We start from the raw sequence: 20,495 nt of genomic DNA on the forward strand, positions 1-20,495 counted from the left end.
TGGACAAGGAGAGGTGAACGCCTTTCCAGGGCCCCTTTCCCGTTCTCTGCCTGGAGATTGCCTTCACTGTTCAGTGATGTGTTCAGACATCTTGCAAGATGAATCTGAATTTAACTGAAATAGTGAAAGTCTAACAGTGTTAAAACCTCAAAAAAATTTATACTCCTTAAGATAAACAGCCTGAGGGACATCATGGGTGGGTGTCCCTCTGCTTTCCCAACGTTCCCCTGTTTCTGCTTCCCGCCCCTCCCCCTATCTCTACTTGCAGAGTCCTGAGAGATGGGGTTGGACAGAGTATGTATCATTTCTGTGATCCGTTTAAGACCATCACTGGGGGACTTCCCTGGCGGTCCAGTGGTTAGGACTCCGCGCTTCCTCTGCAGGGGGTGCGGGTTCGACCCCCGGTCGGGGAACTAAGATCCCACAAGCCGCCTGGCGGGGCCAAAAAAAAAAAAAAAAAGACCATCACCAGCAAACAATGGTAACTGGAAATCGGCCCCTACTAGGGCTTCAGAGGCAAGGCTGGGGGCCAGGCCGCAGGCCCGGACGCCGGACAGATCTCATGGTCATGGTTTAAGGCACCTGGCCACTCCCGGCTCAAGCTCCCCACAGAACAATGATCGGGAATTACTGATACCTCAGCAGCTACTCACATGGGTTAAACAAAGTATTAAAGCAGGTTCTGCCCCGTGGAAGGATCCCATCTAGCACATTCGACGTATTCATTTCAGGAATGAATACGTAGAGGCCCTCGTGAACTCAGTGCAATGACAGATATACATTCAGGATCCAGTCCTGTCTGCTTTGATTTCCAAAGGCTAATGTAACTCAGAGAGTTCTCTCCCTGTAGTTGTGAGGTTGGCAGGGGGCTCAGGTGGACGCCCAGGGACCGTTGTTCCCTCAACCCATCAGTTTCTGTTACTAACTTGCTTGATGTTTCACAAAGCTTGTGTTTGCGACTAATGCTATTTCCCTACAGTATATTCAGCCTGCCATGTAAGTCTGTGTGAAAACTGTCCCAAAGGTGTGAAATGACCCATAGTGTGAAAGAGCCGTACCCTCAGGCTTACCCCACCCGAACCCAGAACCTGCACCACTTACAGCACATGCCGCCTCCCTGGTCACCCCCTGCCCTGCCACCTTCCACGTTGTGTATGCACGTCCCTGTCGACAGAGCCGTCCTGTTTACCTATTGTGTTTTACAGGCCGAGACAGCGGCTAACAGGATATGTAAGGTTCTTGCCGTGAATCAAGAGAATGAGAGGCTGATGGAAGAATATGAGAGGCTAGCGAGTGAGGTAAAGGAAACGGGTCCCCGCGGTCCTGTCCATCCCCACCCTGAGGGTGAGGCACAGAGGGTGAACACAGATTGTCAGTGTGTTTTTTTTTTTTTTTTTTGCATTTTTCATCTCAGACAGAATAAAAGTAGGAAAGTACACTCGCTCTCAGGGGTTGTTCATCTTGCTTAATTATTGGCACAAAGGTAGTGCTGCTGGTCTTTCCAAGCATTGCAAGGCACAGAGGTAGTTTGCATGTTACAAAACGTAGAATGTGATTCCATCCTCAGCTCTGCACCTCCGGGGTCGGGCTCCCCTAGATGACATTGCGTTCCTTGTTTTTTTCCTGCTTCATCGGCTACTGACATCACGTAGGGTGAGCTCCGTATTCAGAATCCCAGCTCCACGCGGTGACTCAGCATCTAAGGAACATGCCCAGTGAGACAAGGCTCAGCCTTGTGTCTGTATTTAAATATCTAGAGGGAACCTCAGGAGAGGCAGAGCCCTCCGTCCAAGACATTTGAGCATGAGTTTCCAGGATGCCTTTCTACAACTCTTCAGCTAGATTTCTCAGTTAGAATAGCACTTTCCACGTTGCTTTTCTTTTCGTTCTTCTTATAGCACAAATCTTAACTAAGCAGGATCTGAGTGAGGTCCACAGCCACCTTCTCTCTGGATTGAACTCAATCACAGTGACAAAGTCAGAGGCCAAATAATGTTTGCTCTGACTTACTTTGGCTGATACTTAGTCTGTACTGTGCAAAGCATCAGGACACTGGGAATCAATCTTCCCAAGTAGTGGTGTATATTAGTCCAAGCTAATGATACTGTTTATATTTCCTGCTGCTATGGGAAAATTCCATTTGGCAACATTGTTTAATGCCAGTGATCAACGTCAGGGTTGAAGTATGACCAGGACCGAAGGACAGATGCTCCTCAGTGATGATAGCCTTCATTTTCTTACTTGGTCCTTCATTTATACCCCTCAAACAGACTATGCAGGGCCTTTGTAAGGCCTTGGTAGTAATTCAAGAGAAGGGGGCGTACTTCATCCTTGGAGTCACTGCCATTTTCACTTTCATCCTGTGGATTTCCTTGAAAGCTAGCTATTAAAATAAAATATACTTTGGCATTGAGTCAGTCCCAGATTTACGATACTTTCATCTCGTAAGTAGACCCGTAAGATTTAAGCTGATTTAAACTAGAAATACATTTTGAGTTAAACCCAGTTCTTTCCTGATTTTATTCCACCACGTGAGGTTTTTGTGTTTTCGTTTGAAAGCTCCATCCAGCATTTGTCTGCTAATGTCTGGTCCCCGAGTTTCCTGTAAATGTCCCATTTTTGTAAAACATGACTCGTGCTGACTCTGAATTTTCGACCTGTGCGTGGTGTCACTGGGGCGATGGTGAGTGGCCCTGGGTGAGCACAGAAGTTTGTATTTATGCCCTCCTTCCAGTCAGGGCCGTTACAGTCACACTTCTGTAATCTCGGGAGCATTCAGTCAATCCATTCCCAATCGTTCGGTGCCTCTGTTTTTTAACTGGGGGGCAGTTTGCTGGTGCTTTCAGCAGTTTTTTGTGTGTGTGTTTTGGGAACAGCTTTTGGAATGGATTCAGCGCACGATCCCCTGGCTAGAGAACCGGACCCCTGAGAAGACCATGCAGGCCATGCAGAAGAAACTGGAGGACTTTCGGGATTACCGCCGGAAGCACAAGCCTCCCAAGGTGCAGGAGAAGTGCCAGCTGGAGATCAACTTCAACACCCTGCAGACCAAGCTGAGGATCAGCAACCGGCCGGCCTTCATGCCCTCTGAGGGCAAGATGGTGTCGGTGAGTAGCCCCCTGGCCCCGGGGGCAGCCCCCCCTTTTTTTTTTTTTCTCCCAAAGTCCTTCCTCTGATGGGCCACTGAGAAGAGGCATTGACTATAATTTTGGCCCTGTGACCACTTCCTTCTGGCTATTTTTCTCCCTGCCGTCATGCAGTTCTCGACTCTGACTGCTCTTGGTGCCTCACACAGAACAGGCCTCTGACAAACACCTAATGATGATGGTCCCCTTCCTCTCTTCCCCGCCTCCAGGTGGACCAGCATCTAGATCACAGGCCCTCTGTTCCCTCCTGTTACCATCTCCCCGATTCACCTTCTCCAGGGCTCAGTCCCACATTTACATCCCTCTTTGCATCATCAGTTTCTCCCGCTCTGCTGAAGCTTTCACATCCGCATAGGAAGCACTCTAGAATCTTCCAGATGAAAATGAAAACCTCCTATGACTCCACGCCTCCCTACAGCACCGGTCCTGTTTCTCGGCTCCCCTTTATGTCTAGCAGGACATCTAGAGAGAGTTCTTTATGGTACTGGTTTTTGGTCGCTCCCCATTCCTTTATGTCTTTTACTCTTCAACCTGCAGTAAGTAATCCGGCTTCCGTCCACCCTAAGACAGACTGTTCTGTTCAAAGTCAACAGCGTCCGTGTTGACAACCTAGTGGTCACTTTTACTTTCGTATTCGCTGTAGCTGTAACCATGGCCTTCTTCTTGAAACTCCTTCCACCTTTGAACTTAGCTGAGTTCCTCCCACCTGACCACCGAGTCCTTCCCGTCGCTGCTCACAGCTTTGCCTCCTCCTGTCCCCGGGCTGTAGGTGGATGGTTCGTGGGTACAGGGATGCTGACCTTCTTCTCTGTCTTGACACCTGCAGGTGACCTTATCCAGGCCCGTGGCTTTAACTACCAGCTGTAATGGCAACACCTCCCAAATTTTACATCTTCAGCTCTGATTTCTCCCCCAGTTCCAGGTTCATAGAGCCGCTTGGATGTCTCAAAACCTAACATCCAAGAGTCCTCCCGCAGTGATCTCTGTCTTAGTAAATAGCATCACCATCCCCTAAGTGACTAAAGCCCCAAACCCAGGTGTCATCACTGATCCTCCTATTCTGTCCCTTTCTCGCACCTGGTTCCTCAACCAGTGCCACTGGCTCTGCGTCTGGATTATATCTTAAATCTGAGCAGCCCTTCAGCTGCTGTCACCTATGCTAAGCCACCAGTGTCTCTCCTTCGACCCTGCAGTAACCCTCTCACTTGCTTTTCTTGTTCTTTTTCCCCTAGAATGCATTCTCTACGTAGCAGCTGCCGTCATCTTTTTAAAACATAAATCAGAGCGTGTCTCTTTTCTTCTCAAAACCCTCCAGTGACTTCCCGAAATACTTAGAATAAGATCCAGATTCCTTACCCGGGATCCGATGTGGTCTGACCCCACGGCCACCCTGCTGACCGCATCTCTGGCTGCTCGACCCCTCACCCACTATGCGGCCGCCGCGCCTGCTGTGGTCCTTCCCCTACGTGGAGTGCACCCCCTCCCTCAGGCCTTTAGCTCGTCCCCCACTTCATCCCATACCTGGCTTTTCCATCAGTGAGGTCTGGGCTCCAGTGCCACCTCTTCAGAGGGGTCTCCTCTCAGTCACCCGCCTAAAGGAACTGCCCCGACCGTGCTCTCATCAGCACCACTTGACCGTGATTTGTTTTTCCTTCAGAGTGCATCGCAATCAGAAATAGGAATTACACTTGTTGTTGAATTCCTTATTTAATGTCTTTCTCCCCCAACGATCATGAAAGCTGCACAGGGGCCCAGGGAACTTTACAGGTGCTGTTCACTCTTAATCAAAGGCTCTCACTGTGCCTGGCACGTGCGTGATGCCGGGGAAACAGTTAACGGCTGACTGAACCCGGTCGCTGAGTCAGAGCCGTTTTGGGCTGAGTCACTGTGAGGCTTCATCTTCTCGTAGCCAGAAAATTAAAGCCCCATTAGCCTTAGTCCACATCCGGAGAAGCATCAGGTTATCTGTTCGCCGATGAGAACCGTGATCTTAGTTCTAAAAGGGTGCAGTGATAATGAAGACGTTTAGAAGCCAAAACATTTGAATGGCTATTTGGGGCGGGTGTGGAGGCACAGGGGTGAGGGAAAGACAAGAAGACACAAAGGAAAACACTGTTGGACGTGGTGGAGGGGATTCGTAGAGAGGCCCAGGAGGCCAGGGCGTGACGGACGCGCCTTTGCTGGTCCCCAACCATCCCAGGACATCGCGGGCGCCTGGCAGCGGCTGGAGCAGGCGGAGAAGGGCTACGAGGAATGGCTGCTGAATGAGATCCGGAGGCTGGAGCGCGTGGAGCACCTGGCAGAGAAGTTCCGGCAGAAGGCGTCCACGCACGAAACCTGGGCTTACGGTGAGTCCACAGGATGCGGCGGGGCTCCTGGAGAATCGGGCTTGAGCTATGGACAGAGCCCCATGTGCAGTGACCACTGTCCCTGGCGCCTGTGACCCTGCGGGCAGCTGCCCTCGCCCCTCTCTCGTCTGCTGTCCCAGGTGCTGCGGTTCTTCAAGAGGTGGGTGTGGGGAATTCCCTGGCGGTCCAGTGGTTAGCACTCGGCGCTTTCACTGCCGTGGCCCGGGTTCAATCCCTGGCTGGGGAGCTAAGATCCCGCAAGCAGCGCGGCACAGCCAAAAAAAAAAAAAAAAAAAGAAAGAAAAAACAAAAGAGGTGGGTATGAAGATGGATGTTTTTATAAAACAGGACTCACAATGCGTTCTTCCCACACTTACCTGCGTAGGTATCCGCCTCCTCCTGACTCCCCCGCTTTCTTCTATCTGATTCCACAAGCATCTGTTTATTCCCTAACTGCGGGTCAGAGAACCCTGGCCCAGACACTAGCTTCTGCTGATACAAGGTTTATTAAATGCCGCAAAGCATAATTGCCCACTTAGAAAATCTGCTTGGAAAGGAAGAACACGAGGTGTGATTTTCTATAGTCTTAACTCCTTTGTTTCACTTAGATTCATCTACTCCTTTCAGACCTTGCAGACATAACCTGTTTCCATGGCCGTGATACTATGGTCATGATATTTTTTTTTGGCTCTGCTGTTTGCTGAGGTTAAAGAACAAAACATTCACCTCAACACATGGTAATCTATTTCGAGAAAGGGCAGGGAAGTTCCCCTCATCCCTTGGGTCCCTTTTGCTGTCTTACTGCTTGATTGTCGGTGTTGCACAGCGAGACGGTCACAGGCACAGACATGCAGTTGATACTTCCCAGCTGTGGGCCTTGGATGATGCATTCTCACCTCTCAGGGCCTCAGCGTCCTCTCCAAAGTGGAATAACAATCATACCTCCCTCACAGGGTTTTGATGAAGACTTAAATGAGTTTGTATTTATAAAGTAGTAAAATTGGTATCTGGCAGATGGTAAGTGCTATGTTGTCATCATTAACTATATGAACATTTGCTTTCCATGTCTAGCTTTGTGGAATTAAATTCTTAAAGGTCATCAACCAGGGAATAAAAATGGGTCCAGTTATAACCACAGCAGTCGCTTAACTTAGGAAATATTTGTAGGGAAATAGGTGGGGTTTCGGAGAGAAATTTTTCCAATGTTACTAGATAAAAAATCACAAGCTGCATTTAACCACATTAAAAAAATAAAGCTTTCAAACAAAACGAATTGGAGTAAAGGTTGAGCCCATGGGCAGACAAATAGAGTACAAGTGTTCTACCTAATCCAGGTAACTTCTGTGAGCTAATAATTACTAACTTAACTGAGCATCTCACGGGAAAGTCAGATACTTGTTTCTTAGGTTTATCACAGACTTGTTATTTAGAAAGTGCTCAGCGTGCTTTCTGCCCTGTATTTGTAGACACGAGCTTTCAGAACACAGAGGGACTCGGGGCCTTAGCAGAGTGACAGCCTGAATTCCAGTTGAAATGTGGCCTCTGCCTCTCGGGGGTGTCCTCCTTTCCTCCTCTTGGTTCTCTGGAATCACCCAGGACTTTGCAAAGAGGCTGAAGTGTGACAGCACTCACGCTCCCTTGCTACAACCATTGCAGGCAAAGAGCAGATCTTGCTGCAGAAGGATTACGAGTCGGCGTCTCTGACCGAAGTCCGGGCTCTGCTGCGGAAGCACGAGGCATTCGAGAGCGACCTGGCGGCGCACCAGGACCGCGTGGAGCAGATCGCGGCCATCGCGCAGGAGCTCAAGTACGTGCTCTGTGTGGGTGCCAGTGCTGACATTGAGCCCTGGGTCCAAGCGAGGACTCGGTGGAGAGCTTCCCCAGGCATTCCCAGGGAAGGGCAGGGGAGCGCGCCTTTCCTGTCCTGTCCCAGATGTATCAATAGAACCAAGCCAGAGGACCCTGTGATGGGATTGGTCCTGTTTTTTTTTTTTTTTAATTGAAATATAGTTGATTTACCGTGTTGTGTTTGTTAGTTTCAGATGTACAGCAGAGTGATTCAGTTATACATATATATATATCTATTCTTTTTCAGATTCTTTTCCCTTCTAGGTCATTACAAAATACTGAGTATAGTTCTCTGTGCTATACAGTAGGTCCTTGTTGACAACCCAATCAAAAAATGGGCAGAAGATCTAAATAGACATTTCTCCAAAGAAGACATACAGATGGCCAACAGGCACATGAAAAGATGCTCAACATTGCTAATTATTAAAGAAATGCAAATCAAAACTACAATGAGGTACTAACTCATACCAGTCAGAATGGCCATCATCAAAAAGTCTACAAATAATAAATGCTGGAGAGGGTGTGGAGAAAAGGGAACCCTCCTGCACTGTTGGTGGGAATGTAATTTGGTGCAGCCACTATGGAAAACAGTACACAGGTTCCTTAAGAAACTGAAAATAGAGTTGCCATATGATCCTGCAATCCCTGGGCATATATCTGGAGAAAACTATAATTCAAAAAGATACATGTACCCCTGTGTTCATAGCAGCATTATTTACAGTAGCCAAGACATGGAAGCAACCTAAATGTCCATTGACAGATGAATGGATAAAGAAGATGTGGTACATGTATACAATGGAATACTACTCAGCCATAAAAAAGAATGAAATAATGCCATTTGCAGGAACATGGGTGGACCTAGAGATTATCATACTAAGTGAAGAAGTGAAGTAAGCCAGACAGAGAAAGACAGATATCATATGATATCACTTATATGTGGAATCTAAAAAAAAGAAAGATCCTTTTTTTTTTTTTTTTTTTAAAGAGATGCACTGACTTCCGCTCTGGTGCTTTGATTGTGGTAGCGTCCCTGTGTCCTCCCATCGGGCAGCACCCCCAGCCCCAGCACAGGCAGCTTCGTATCCAAGAGGATGAGAAACAAGTAACAGGACAGAGCACGGCTCGCAAAGGCGGCCTCACCCAGGCCTGGGTGCAGGAGACGGGACCACATTGCCCGCCCAGAAACCAAAAACAAGACACCTCTGAAGGAAGAAACATTAAGGCCCCACTTTTCTTTGTCGTCAAATAAGTGCTATTTCATTTTCATGCTTTTTATTTTATGGGAGGAGCTAGCACGAGGTTGAGGCCAGGCTGGTTTACCCAGTGGGAGTTGTAGGTCCTACTGGTCCAGGTGGTGCTGCCTCTGGCTGTGGCCACCCTCCGGGAGAGGGGCCTCCCTGCAGTGTTTCTAAGCTTTTTTTTTTTTTTTTTTTAAGACCCTTGCTTCCTTTTGATAAATACAGAATTTCATTGCCTACTTCTCTGTCTCTCATTATAACCACAGATATATCTGCACAATTTTTAGAGCCTGTCACATAATGATAACTTTAAACAACCAATAATAAATGTTTATTATGATATGTTACCTTTTTTTTAAATAAGTTTATTTATTTATTTTTGGCTGTGTTGGGTCTTTGTCGCTGTGTGCGGGCTTTCTCTAGTTGGGGCGAGCGGGGGCTACTCCTCATTACGGTGCATGGGCCTCTCATTGTCGTGGCCTCTCCTGTTGCGGAGCACGGGCTCTAGGCGCGCGGGCTTCAGTAGTTGTGGCTCGCGGGCTCCAGAGCGCAGGCTCAGCAGTTGTGGCTCACGGGCCCAGTTGCTCCGCAGCATGTGGGATCCTCCCGGACCAGGGCTTGAACCCGTGTCCCCTGCGCTGGCAGGTGGACTCTTAACCACTGAGCCACCAGGGAAGCCCTGATATGGTACATTTTAAGACCCCCATGTTGCTCACTCTTAACCAGAGCAAATGCCTTAATTAACAGAGACGGCCTCTTTTAAGAGTATCTTCCTATTCGGCCTTGCCTAAATATATTCTTAATTATTTGTGGTCTTCATATCTAATTTGTTCACTGTGTTTGTGGCCTTACTCTTATTTCTCATGTTTCTTGCATGTTGGCCGTTTGGCTGCTTGTTAACAATTACAAATAAAATAAGGGGGAGAAACTCAAGCAATTTAATGCTCTATCGTAGCTCCCATAAGTAATTTGGAATGGTTTTAAGTGTTGCCCTTAAAATTTAAGTAATAATTTTATATTATTATTATTCTCGGTATCCTCAATGCGTATTTCTTTACACAGTCAAGAGAGGAACCACAGAATTTAAAGCTGTGCTCATCTTACTGTTATTAGTCTCCCTTTCCTTTTTACCTTTTCTAAAATAACGAACGTGTTTGTGCAGTTCTTCAAGTGCAAAAAATAAAAATAGTATGCACAGTTATGCAAACCCTAAGTCCTTGAAAGCAAGTAGGTGTAGAGCTAGTACGTATGAATTAGAGAGAAGAGGGGAAAATGTACACCCTAAAGATAACCACGGAGAGATGAGCGTTGATGTCTCCATTGTGGATCAGTAGACGGTTCCTAGGTTTTTGCTTTTGAAATCTTTCTGTTCTTTAATAGTTGCATTTTGAATGGTCATGGCCTTTTCACTTTGTATTCAAGGCTGTGCACATTGCTGGTGTATTTTGGTTGGTTTTGGTTTTCTGGTTATAGTAATAAGCACAGAATCTCAGTCCATCTCAATTAGTGAAGTGTGTGTATGTAGAAAGCTGCTCTTAAGAACTGGACAGGCTTTCATTAGGTGATAGGGAGCTTCTTACCCACTGAAATGACACTCAGGTCACAACTCAGGTCACAACTTCTTTATTCAGTAACAGAAACAGTAACATTCCATAAGGACAAGCTAATATCACTTAAGAGAAAAAAACAAGTAATAAACAACCATTGCCTTCATTTAGAGTTGGAAGAAGAAATAAACTTAAGCTTCAGGGAAATGGATTTGGATGGATAGGAGGGAATTTCCTAAAAGCCTCACCTTGGACCATTTTTGAAGGAGAAGTCTCCTGAAGATGTCTTTAAACCTCCCTGAGTCTTGCTTTCATCTTAACTAAAAGGGTGATTACATTTTGTGCAGGATTCAAACTTTTTACCCCCAGAGAGAATAGGTTAACCTTCTAGTCGAGAATCTGCTTGAATGTTAGGTTCAAGTTACTTCACGTCACAAAGATCCCGTTAGGAGGTACAGACGGGGCTGGAGAGGAAGAGGGACTACCGAGTGAGAAATCATTTTGTTCCTGTTGTCACACGAATGGCATAAGACGAGTCGGAATCTTTGTCAGAAGAGGAAGGACTGTGTCCTGCCAGGCTCTGAGTCCCGGGGCCCCTCCTGGACGTGGAGCCCTGTGCCCTTTGAGAGCAGCCAAGGACACGATGGGGTGCAAGCTGATCCCTTCCTCCCTCCTTCCCTCCCTCCCTCCCTCCCTCCCTCATGACTCATTTGATGTTCCCATCACCGTGGCTTCAGCACAGCCCCTGGGACTGTCCTCCAGGTCAGATACTTGGCTTCATTTACATGTACATCACCACTTAAAAATAATGCACTCCGGAGGCCTGGCTAAGAAAACGAAGGGAGAATAAAGTTAGCCTGAGGCATCGAGAAGACAGCCTTTCTCTCTGTTTAGAAATCTGTTGACCACCAAGAGTTTTACTAATTCTTCCCGTGATGTAAGGGAATAGTGATCATGTTTGCGATGGTGATGATGAACAAAACCCTGAAATACCCTGCCAGTTCCCCATCAGATCTTTTTTTTAAAAAAAATTGTCATCTGTTTATTTTGAGCCCATGTCCACTTTTCTTCACGTCATCTGGGAAAGTCAGTCTTTATTTTCCCTTCTAATAGTGAACTGGACTATCACGATGCTGTGAACATCAATGATCGGTGCCAGAAAATCTGTGACCAGTGGGACAGGCTGGGAACACTCACTCAGAAGAGGAGAGAGGCCCTGGAGGTGAGTCTCCAAGCCACCTGTTGGCACGAAATCTTTTAATAGGGGCTCTTTCAATAAGTCACTGTTACTAACTTTGTTTTTCTGTGGTATGGTGTGTATAAATCGAAACAGATTACCTAGTGAAAGGAGCTTCTACAAGAGAACATGAAAAGTAGGAGAAAGAGGGAAATGGAAAGTTGGTAGTTTTGTACTGTAATTTATCCATACAGCAGTGACGCATCCTTTAGAATTAAAGAAACAAAAATCCAGTAGTAATGAGATAACGGTATAAACTCATTTTGTGTGAAGTAGTAATGGCAGTTAATTCCCCAGGGTCCTTATCTGAGAGTAAACTGAGCCATGAATGAGTCAGGAAACCAGGAGGAACGGAAGTTGAGATGTGCAAAGGGAAAATGGCAACACATGTTGAAGTAAGGAAAAATGGATATGAAACAGGATCAGGATGAATTTGGCCTTGTTCAAGTATAAGGCTTGGAGAAACAGCTGGTTTTTAGCTGAACCTAATCGTCTCTCACCACGGAAGACTCAGACGATGTGACAGAAAGAAGCAGTTAGCAGTTTTCTGAGTCTTTTCACCCTGACTCTGATGAAACTTTTAACACGCGTGATACCAAGCTTCCTGAATGCCAGCCAGCTGTTAACATATCCACCTAAAGAAAAAGGCTGAGAGAAAGGAAGGACCAGGCATATAGCAGAGACAGCTCAAATATTTTAGAACAGGAGGAAAAATGAATCTAATTATAGAAGACTTGAAGATACCAGACGCTTCCGTGCCAGCTCCCCATCCTCTCTGCCATAGGAAACGCGTAGTACCATTCTTGGTGGCTTGAAGCCTTGTGCTTTCATATGCTCAGAAAGGCAAAAAGGGTCTCTGTGTGAAATCCTGAATGCGGATTTAAGAATGTGGAACTGTAGTTCCTTCTGTCTTCTCTAGGCGACTTTTGGGAAAGGCACACTGTTGATTATAAAATGAGGAAGATACCATGAATTTTCTGTGAACCAGCACGGTTAGGGAATCAGGTCCTATAACTTACAAAGTACTGCTTTAGCTGAAAGCAGGTGCCTATATACCCTACGTGGAGTCTCAGTTTTCAAAAGAGTAGCATGTGGTAGAGTATTTTAAATACTTTCAGAACAGTGTGACTCTGGATGTTGTTAAATCCATCTCTGATGCAGAAGGCACTTCGGAGACCTGCAGGGCTCAGCCTAATCATTTGAACATCAGTTAATCTTTTGTGTACACAAGCTAATGATGAGAGGATTGTGACCATCAAAACGTCAGATAATAGTTTACTGCTCTGGAGTGCCTCTTTACATGTTCAGAGAATTTTTATGATTTAACCTATGATAACACTGGTTTCTATTTGATCTCCAGAGAACTGAGAAATTGCTGGAAACCATCGATCAGCTTCACCTGGAGTTTGCCAAGAGAGCTGCTCCTTTCAACAACTGGATGGAAGGCGCCATGGAGGATCTGCAAGATATGTTCATTGTCCACAGCATTGAGGAAATCCAGGTAACTGAAGCCAGCTCTGTGCTCTCACTGTACCAGAAATGAATTGTAATTTTAAAAACTTAGAGTTCTGTTTTTGGTCTTGTTTCATTTTTTAACTTAAAAAAAAAAATGTGGTTAGAAAACCCATATTACCCTTTGGCCTTTAGCTTAAAAATGTGTATACCACTCTTTAATGCAACTAAATTAACATCAGCCAGATAATGGTGACTACATCTAAAAGGGTCTGTTCTCTAAAATGGAATGTGGAATCATATGAGCAAAATAGACATATGCTCTTGGAGTTAGTCACAGCAAGTTATGAGTTTATTGGCTGCTGAGTTAACTACTTTGCAAATGTTTGCATATTACCCTTCATTAAGATCTATAGGGTTTTGCCAGATCATAAAGTATAAGAAGCCACAAATCAGTACCCTCTGCTTCCCGCCATCCAAAATGTTCTGCTTTTGATTTTTGCTGGAGCTTCAGATTGTAAATAAGACCTCTAAGTGATCGAGTTAGGGAGGAGCGTTCCTCTCCAATAGCCAGGACCCAATATATTAGAGACCATTGTATACTGAATTTGATGTATAATGGAATATAGAGAAAATACTTTTAAATTCTTTTTTTTTCTGTAAAATAGATAGGTCATCGAAAAGAATCCAAATGTAAAGGAAATACTGAAGGTTGGGATTTGAACCCATATCTCCCTGCCAAGGAGCATTCTAGAAGGGTTTGCACCGGGGTGTAAGAGGAAAGAAATTTGTTGAACATTGCCTTTGTCTTCTGAAAGAGGCTGTGATGGTGTTTCTTGCATAGACTCTTAAGCAGAGTTTGGCAACCTAAAACCATTTATTTTTGGAATAAGTGAGATGTCTAAGTATGCCTTGGAAGCCATACTTGATGCATGAAGTAGTTTGTCTGTTTACTGAAAGGTGTGCTAGCAGCTGATCTGTTGTAGCATCTGAACTGAGTGTTAGCTTCGCCCTGGAAGGTGGTCCATATGGCACCTTCCTACAGCTGAGCATAAAGGGCTGCTGTCTTATACTTTAGGGTCCAAGGGTATAGGGTTGTTAAGTGGAGGTTTTATAAAGCCTGAGGGGAAGAAGTTGGTTTCTGTGGCCTTTTCTTTTGGAGAAAGGGATGTACTTCCTGGTGATCTTATAATTTTTTTTTAAAATTAATTTTTATTTATTTATTTATTATTTGTTTTGGCTGTGTTGGGTCTTCGTTTCTGTGCAAGGGCTTTCTCTAGTTGCGGCAAGCGGGGGCCACTCTTCATCGCGGTGCGCGGGCCTCTCACTATCGCGGCCTCTCTTGTTGCAGAGCACGGGCTCCAGACGCGCAGGCTCAGTAGTTGTGGCTCACGGGCCCAGTCGCTCCGCGGCATGTGGGATCTTCCCAGACCAGGGCTCGAACCCGTGTCCCCTGCATTAGCAGGCAGATTCTCAACCACTGCGCCAGCAGGGAAGCCCCTTCCTGGTGATCTTTAGGTATAAAGGCAGCAAATGTGAGGTTCTTTTCTTGGGCTATAGGTAAACCTGGTCATTAGAAAGGGCAGCTAATTTCTTTTTTTTTTTTTTTTTTAAGTGTACTGGGACACAGCCACACTTTTTTTTTTTTTTTTTTTTTTGGCCGCGTTGGGTCTTCGTTGCTGCGCGCATGGGCTTTCTCTAGTTGCGGCGAGTGGGAGTTACTCTTCGTTGCGGTGCGCAACGGTTATAAAGTCATTTATACACGTGCTGAAGGGAACAGCAAGCCTGTAAAATTCACACTGAAGTAAGTCGGGTTTTCTCTGCTGTGTCTCTGGCTTAGAGCTTGATCACCGCCCACGAGCAGTTCAGGGCCACGCTGCCCGAGGCAGACGGCGAGCGGCAGTCCATCCTGGCCATCCAGAACGAGGTGGAGAAGGTGATCCAGAGCTACAGCATCAGGATCAGCTCGAGCAACCCCTATAGCACCGTCACCGTGGACGAGATCCGGTCCAAGTGGGACAAGGTGGGCGACTGAAGGGGGAGGGGGCGAGGCTGACGTTCTCGAAGCCGAGGTGGAGGGAAGAGGTGAACCCCTGGGGGAGTTAGAGTGGCTGCGTGACGTTGCCTCACCATCAGGGTTGTCCTTCACCCCAAATTTCACAGACATGTTAAAAGAGAAACTGAGGCATAGTAACAATTTTAAGTGTTTGAGCAAAAATCGATTCGAATTGGGCAGCATCCAGTCTAGCCGACAGAAAGGGACTCCAAGGAGCTGAACAAAATGCAAGACTTTTATAGGCAGAAGGGAGTAGGAACAGGGAAGTTATCTGGCCAACAAAAAGCGGATTGGTTATTGCAGAGTTACTTTCCTTTAGGGGAGGGAAGGGGTCTACCCAGATGACTGATTGACTAAGATTCCGTTTCTGGGAGAGCGGAAACTGTAATAAAGTCTTGGTCTGGTGGAGTGGGATTTAGCACTCGACTCTATTTTGGGCCTGTTGTTTTTAACAGATGAAATATGTTATACTCTTAAATACCATTCAGCAGCTTCTGTGATTTGTAAGGAAAGAAAGTAGAAATGATTGTCCTTAAGGAAAACCTTATCAGTGTTGGCAAACTCAGTACAGGTTATGATACTAATACCATAAAGGAAACTACTTTTAAAACCCCAACTGAAAATTTGATGGAATCGGCTTGCTGCTAGTACTTCATTAAAGAATTTTTAGAATATGGGATAGACATGTCCCAAGTGTGTGTGAATTTTAAATGCGGGAAAATTACTTAGAAAACTGTATCTGGGGAACCAAAGGACTTCCTGCTAATTTGCTGCCTCTTATATTTTGGGAAACCGTACAGATTTAATTATAGTCCAATGGGATCATTTGAGCCTTTTTGTCTCATTCTTAAGAAAGATTTATTTTCATGTTTAAATTGAGGCACGATCATCTTAGTATGCTACTACATAGTCTTTAAGAAGTCCACAACGTGCATTTGAAGTGGCTTGCTATAAAAATACACATTCAGCAATCGTTTAGTTATAAACGATGCAAAGAGGAAAAAAAAAAAACAGATATGGGAAAGAGTGTTCACCTGAGAGACCATAATTAGTTATTGTGTTTGACCTTAAAATTAGCTCTGTTCTTCTGACAGCCAGAGTGAAAAGGGAACCGTGTTGAGCTAAGTAATTTCCTTGAAAAAAAAGGGAAAATGTATCATTTCTTAAAGTGAGACAAACTTTTCTCTTGTCACTAAGTTATAAAGCAAAATTTGCCAGAGGGAGTTTTGTAAAAGGGACATTGAATAATAATGTCTTCAGCAGCAGTTTTGCCAACACACAGAAAAGCCTTCTTGAAGTAGCTCTTTTGTCTGCGGATTCAAAAAGAATTGAGACATAGCATTAAAGTGTAAATCACAGGGTACAAATGGAATGGAAAAGATGTAGGCAGGGTAGGATACTTCCCTGTGGTCCAGCATCATATAGGACTGAGCTCCTGAAACTGGCAGGGGTTCTCAACTTTTTTGTGTCTTGGATCCACTTGGTAGTCAGGGAAGCCCGTGGATCCCTTCTGATAATAATATCTGTAAATTCATAAAAAAATTTAAGGTTACAAAGGAAATAAATTACATTAAAAATAGTTATTAAAATATATTTTATATATATATGTATAACTGAATCACTTTGCTGTACACCTGAAACTAACACAACACTGTAAATCAATGGTACTTCGATAAAAAATAAATTTTAATGAAAAGCTATATATATATATATATATATATTTAAAGTTGGGATATAGTAATGTATGTGCTTCTTTACTACCACTACCAAGATCTAATAGCAGGTCTAATAATTGTGAGTAGTGATGAGTGTATATGATATTTTGAGAGGCAGGCAGTAACTGATGTATATGAGAATGTCTGTGATTTCTATTGTGATAAAGTCACAGTGGATTTGGTGCCCGCATTCATAATCAAAGGAAATGCTCATTTTCCATTAGGCGTGGTGAAAAAATAAGGATGCCAGTTTTCCCTCATTCAAGTTCACAAATTCTCTTCACCCTGGACCCAGCTCCCTGCAGGGTTAGTACTGCAGGCCGAGAGCCCCTGGCTAGAGGAACAGTCAGTGTCCCTCTTGCAGACTTAGCCAGTCTTTCAGCAGGCAGTGGAGGCACTGGGTGGCAGTCGAGGCTAGACTGAGCTCTTCCTTTAGTCCCTAAAGTAGGGACCCCACTCCCCTTCCCCTCCCTCCGTCCCTCCCCTCCCTCCGCTCCCCTCCCCCTCTCTCTGCTCCCACCTCTGCCCTTCAGCCACCACCACCGATCTTGGTCCCTCCTCCTGGACCACAGCTGGCCTCTAACCCCTGTTGCCCTTGAACCCTGGCAGGTGAAGCAGCTCGTGCCCGTCCGGGACCAGTCGCTGCAGGAGGAGCTGGCCCGCCAGCATGCCAACGAGCGTCTGCGGCGCCAGTTCGCCGCACAGGCCAATGCCATTGGGCCCTGGATCCAGAGCAAGATGGAGGTGGGTTAGTGCCCTTCAGAGGGAGCCTGTCACAGCCTCCAAATCGGTCCCTGAGCTGACACGACGACCCGTCTCCATTCAGTGCCGCGAGAGCACCATCCAGCTCACCGTGGGCCTTACTCTTGATGGCCCCTGGGCTCTTGCAGCCTGGGCGCCCATGAGCGTCAGTGCGGGGTGGGGGGCAGGGAGGGCACCTGTGCACCAAAGTTGAGGCTCTTCTTGCTGCCATCCATTCGTTCTGTCCTTAAGAATGGTGATGGGGCTCCTTCTCAGTTTTCAGCCTCTGCAGGACCTAGATTTTTAAACCGTCTGTCCCTAATGAGTCACAAATACTTGGCATTTTCAGAACATTCAGGGAAAAGTATTCTTTGAATGACACTGATTGCTGGGTTCATTTTATCACCAAGAACAGCCAAGAGACATTTATTGGCCTATTTATTCTTCTCCCAGCCTCCCTTTTGGTGATAAAATGTTAACTTTTTTCTTAAAGAGGAGGACATCTAAGAATCTAGGAAATTCTTCTGACCGGTGCTGAAGCATCCAGTGGTCTGAAATCGCCCTGGCAGCTGCATTCATGCAGACCGTCCCCTGGCCTCCTCCGGAAGAGGCAGCTCCAGCCCGGGGAGCCTTCTGTGTTCACTGGAAGAGGCCTAAATGGCTCCTTTCTTACCCGTCTTGCTTTGCTTTTATGGATCTTGGTGGTTGGGTTTTGTTTTTTCCCCATTCTCTAGACAGACTAGAAATAGACCTTGTTTCACGCTGTGGTACTCTCCTGTTTCCCACTTTATCTGAAAAAGCAAGTGTCTCTAGCTGCCGCCTAATGCCAGCATAGCATTGGAAGCAGAAGCAGGAAGGCCCCCGTAGTAACCTGAAAGGCCCCCGTAGTAACCTTGTGTTCTTCTCCTGTTCATGCCTCCACCAGGAGATTGCCCGGAGCTCCATCCAGATCACGGGAGCCCTGGAGGACCAGATGAATCAGCTGAAGCAGTACGAGCACAACATCATTAACTACAAGAACAACATCGACAAGCTGGAAGGCGACCATCAGCTCATCCAGGAGGCCCTGGTCTTTGACAACAAGCACACTAATTACACCATGGAGGTACAGCCACCGTGCAGGCCTGCACTGCTCTGGTTTCTGGTTGTGACCACTTCACCTTCTCAGGGTGTTTTCCTCCCACCTTTGTCTCCATCGGCTCCTGTTTTGTTCTAGAAGTATGAAAAGGGATCATTAAACCTTTCCTGTCACTGTATGTGAAAAAGCTTTGTGAACTAGATCAAGCACTACATAGTTGTTAATTATCATCACCATCCTCAACAACTTTATCCTCATTATTATCACAACAAGGAATTCATTGCACTGCTTTGGAGAGACAAACCGAAATTGGACTATTAACGTTTTGGCCAGTTTGACCCAATTTGATCTTGCAAATTGGCCAGTGGGTATAGTCCAGGGCCCATCCTGCTATTTGGTAAATGCTAGTGACAAATAATACACTGTACATTGTATATTTTATCTTCACAGTGCCAGTTGTCACTGTTAGAACCCTGGTCTCACTTCTGAGTATTTCCCACTATAGAATCTCGAAAAAAGTGGAAAAGTAGAATTAAAAAAAAAAAAAGCATAGGGAAGCCCTACTTATCTCCCTTTGGGTTGACTCTCCTGTTATGAAAATGAGGAGGCAAGATTGACCTGCTGGGAGGACCTGGAGCTGATTGTTTGCTGTTTCCCTCGGTAGCACATTCGTGTGGGCTGGGAGCTGCTGCTGACGACCATTGCCAGAACCATCAACGAAGTGGAGACCCAGATCCTGATGAGAGATGCGAAGGGCATCACCCAGGAGCAGATGAATGAGTTCAGAGCCTCCTTCAACCACTTCGACAGGGTACCTCACTCCCTCTAGTTATTTGAAAGGCAACACTGGGGACATCAAAAGATGTATTTGAAATAATATTCATGCTATTATTTTAAGTTTTAATGTCCTTAAAGGTTATGGGGAAACAGGATGATTAAGGCCAAAGGAAAAGAGCCTCTGAAATGAAGTGTGCTAAGCTCTGATGTCACTCAAGGTGACACAAAGTCTAGGTTTGTGGGCTGTTTTATACAGAGCACTTAACGAATGCCTTTGTAGTTGGGGGCAACACTAGATTTGTTCTAAGTGGAAGTGTATCCTTAACAAAATGTGGTTTTGGGATTTAGGTCATTTTCTAAGTACTTAAATACAAAGCTGTAATGAACTTTTCCTAATTAACTATTTAGGTGAAGCACCTGATGAAAATTAGCCTACTCTTTTGCCATAAAATTTAATTTTCTTTTTTAATTAACAAAATTGATTCATGGAATGTTGAAGGAAAATGCACCAACGAAAGGGTGATCATATAAAAAGTTAAGTGCAGCTCTTAAAATATTATCTAGTATTTTGATTTGAATACAATTGAGTAAAACCAGTTCTTCACAAGAAAATGGCCAGTTTGCTTATCATCTAGTTAAAAGTGACTCCTAAGGCCACATTCCATTCGTTAAAAGATCCGTAACAAAGTAAGTATATTTCATTACTTTGCTCGGGGACCCGGTTTATGGTTTACAGATATCAGTTAAATGGTTCTTAAAATGCCTCTGCTCTAGACCAGCCATATTCAGGCCTATCAAAGAGTTCAGAAAGTAGACTTCTGATCAGGGAGCTGAGGCATAAATAAAGAATTACACACAGAGTAGGACATTAAAGTTAGCTTGGCTTCAGCACAACTGCACTGTACAAAACATGCTGTAACACTGACCTGACTTCCTTCAGGTTGAGTCATTTTCCTCCCGTGGAGGGAAATAATTGATCATCGTCCCTACACACATCCACCCGGGCTTATGCGAAGACAGCCCTCAATCATTTGGGCCACCTCATAGGAAAAAAAACCCCAAATTTATTTGAATCTAGGATAACGAGACTGTCTTTTGCAACCAAAGTTCAAAGGCAGACAATGCAGAACCTGCCAAGTTTAAAAGTTTAAATTAAGGATTTTTGTGTCTTGGAGGGACCCGGGCCTGAGAGTAGCTGCGGGGTAACTTTCCAGTCTGAGTCCTAGCCATGCTTTCATCTTTGGGGGAATTTTACAAGTGAGGACTGCCTGGGGCCGCGAGAGCGTGAGCATTTCTCAGAACACTTAGAGTG

The 20,495-nt window shown here is 45.4% G+C and overlaps 1 protein-coding gene across 1 annotated transcript in view; it reads left to right on the forward strand.

Annotated features, from left to right (window-relative positions):
• Positions 1 to 20,495, forward strand: part of ACTN2 (actinin alpha 2) — a 74,271-nt gene that overhangs the window by 49,366 nt on the left and 4,410 nt on the right. Inside the window, exons 9-18 of the mRNA XM_059900975.1 lie at positions 1,206 to 1,298; positions 2,877 to 3,107; positions 5,347 to 5,494; positions 7,151 to 7,301; positions 11,241 to 11,349; positions 12,725 to 12,865; positions 14,657 to 14,839; positions 17,197 to 17,331; positions 18,254 to 18,433; positions 19,071 to 19,217. Coding sequence (XP_059756958.1) covers positions 1,206 to 1,298; positions 2,877 to 3,107; positions 5,347 to 5,494; positions 7,151 to 7,301; positions 11,241 to 11,349; positions 12,725 to 12,865; positions 14,657 to 14,839; positions 17,197 to 17,331; positions 18,254 to 18,433; positions 19,071 to 19,217 — 1,518 coding nt within the window. The remainder of the gene's footprint in view (positions 1 to 1,205; positions 1,299 to 2,876; positions 3,108 to 5,346; positions 5,495 to 7,150; positions 7,302 to 11,240; positions 11,350 to 12,724; positions 12,866 to 14,656; positions 14,840 to 17,196; positions 17,332 to 18,253; positions 18,434 to 19,070; positions 19,218 to 20,495) is intronic.

The sequence above is a fragment of the Balaenoptera ricei genome, chromosome 16 (genome assembly GCF_028023285.1).
Source record: "Balaenoptera ricei isolate mBalRic1 chromosome 16, mBalRic1.hap2, whole genome shotgun sequence".
In the NCBI taxonomy this organism is placed as follows: Eukaryota; Metazoa; Chordata; class Mammalia; order Artiodactyla; family Balaenopteridae; genus Balaenoptera; species Balaenoptera ricei.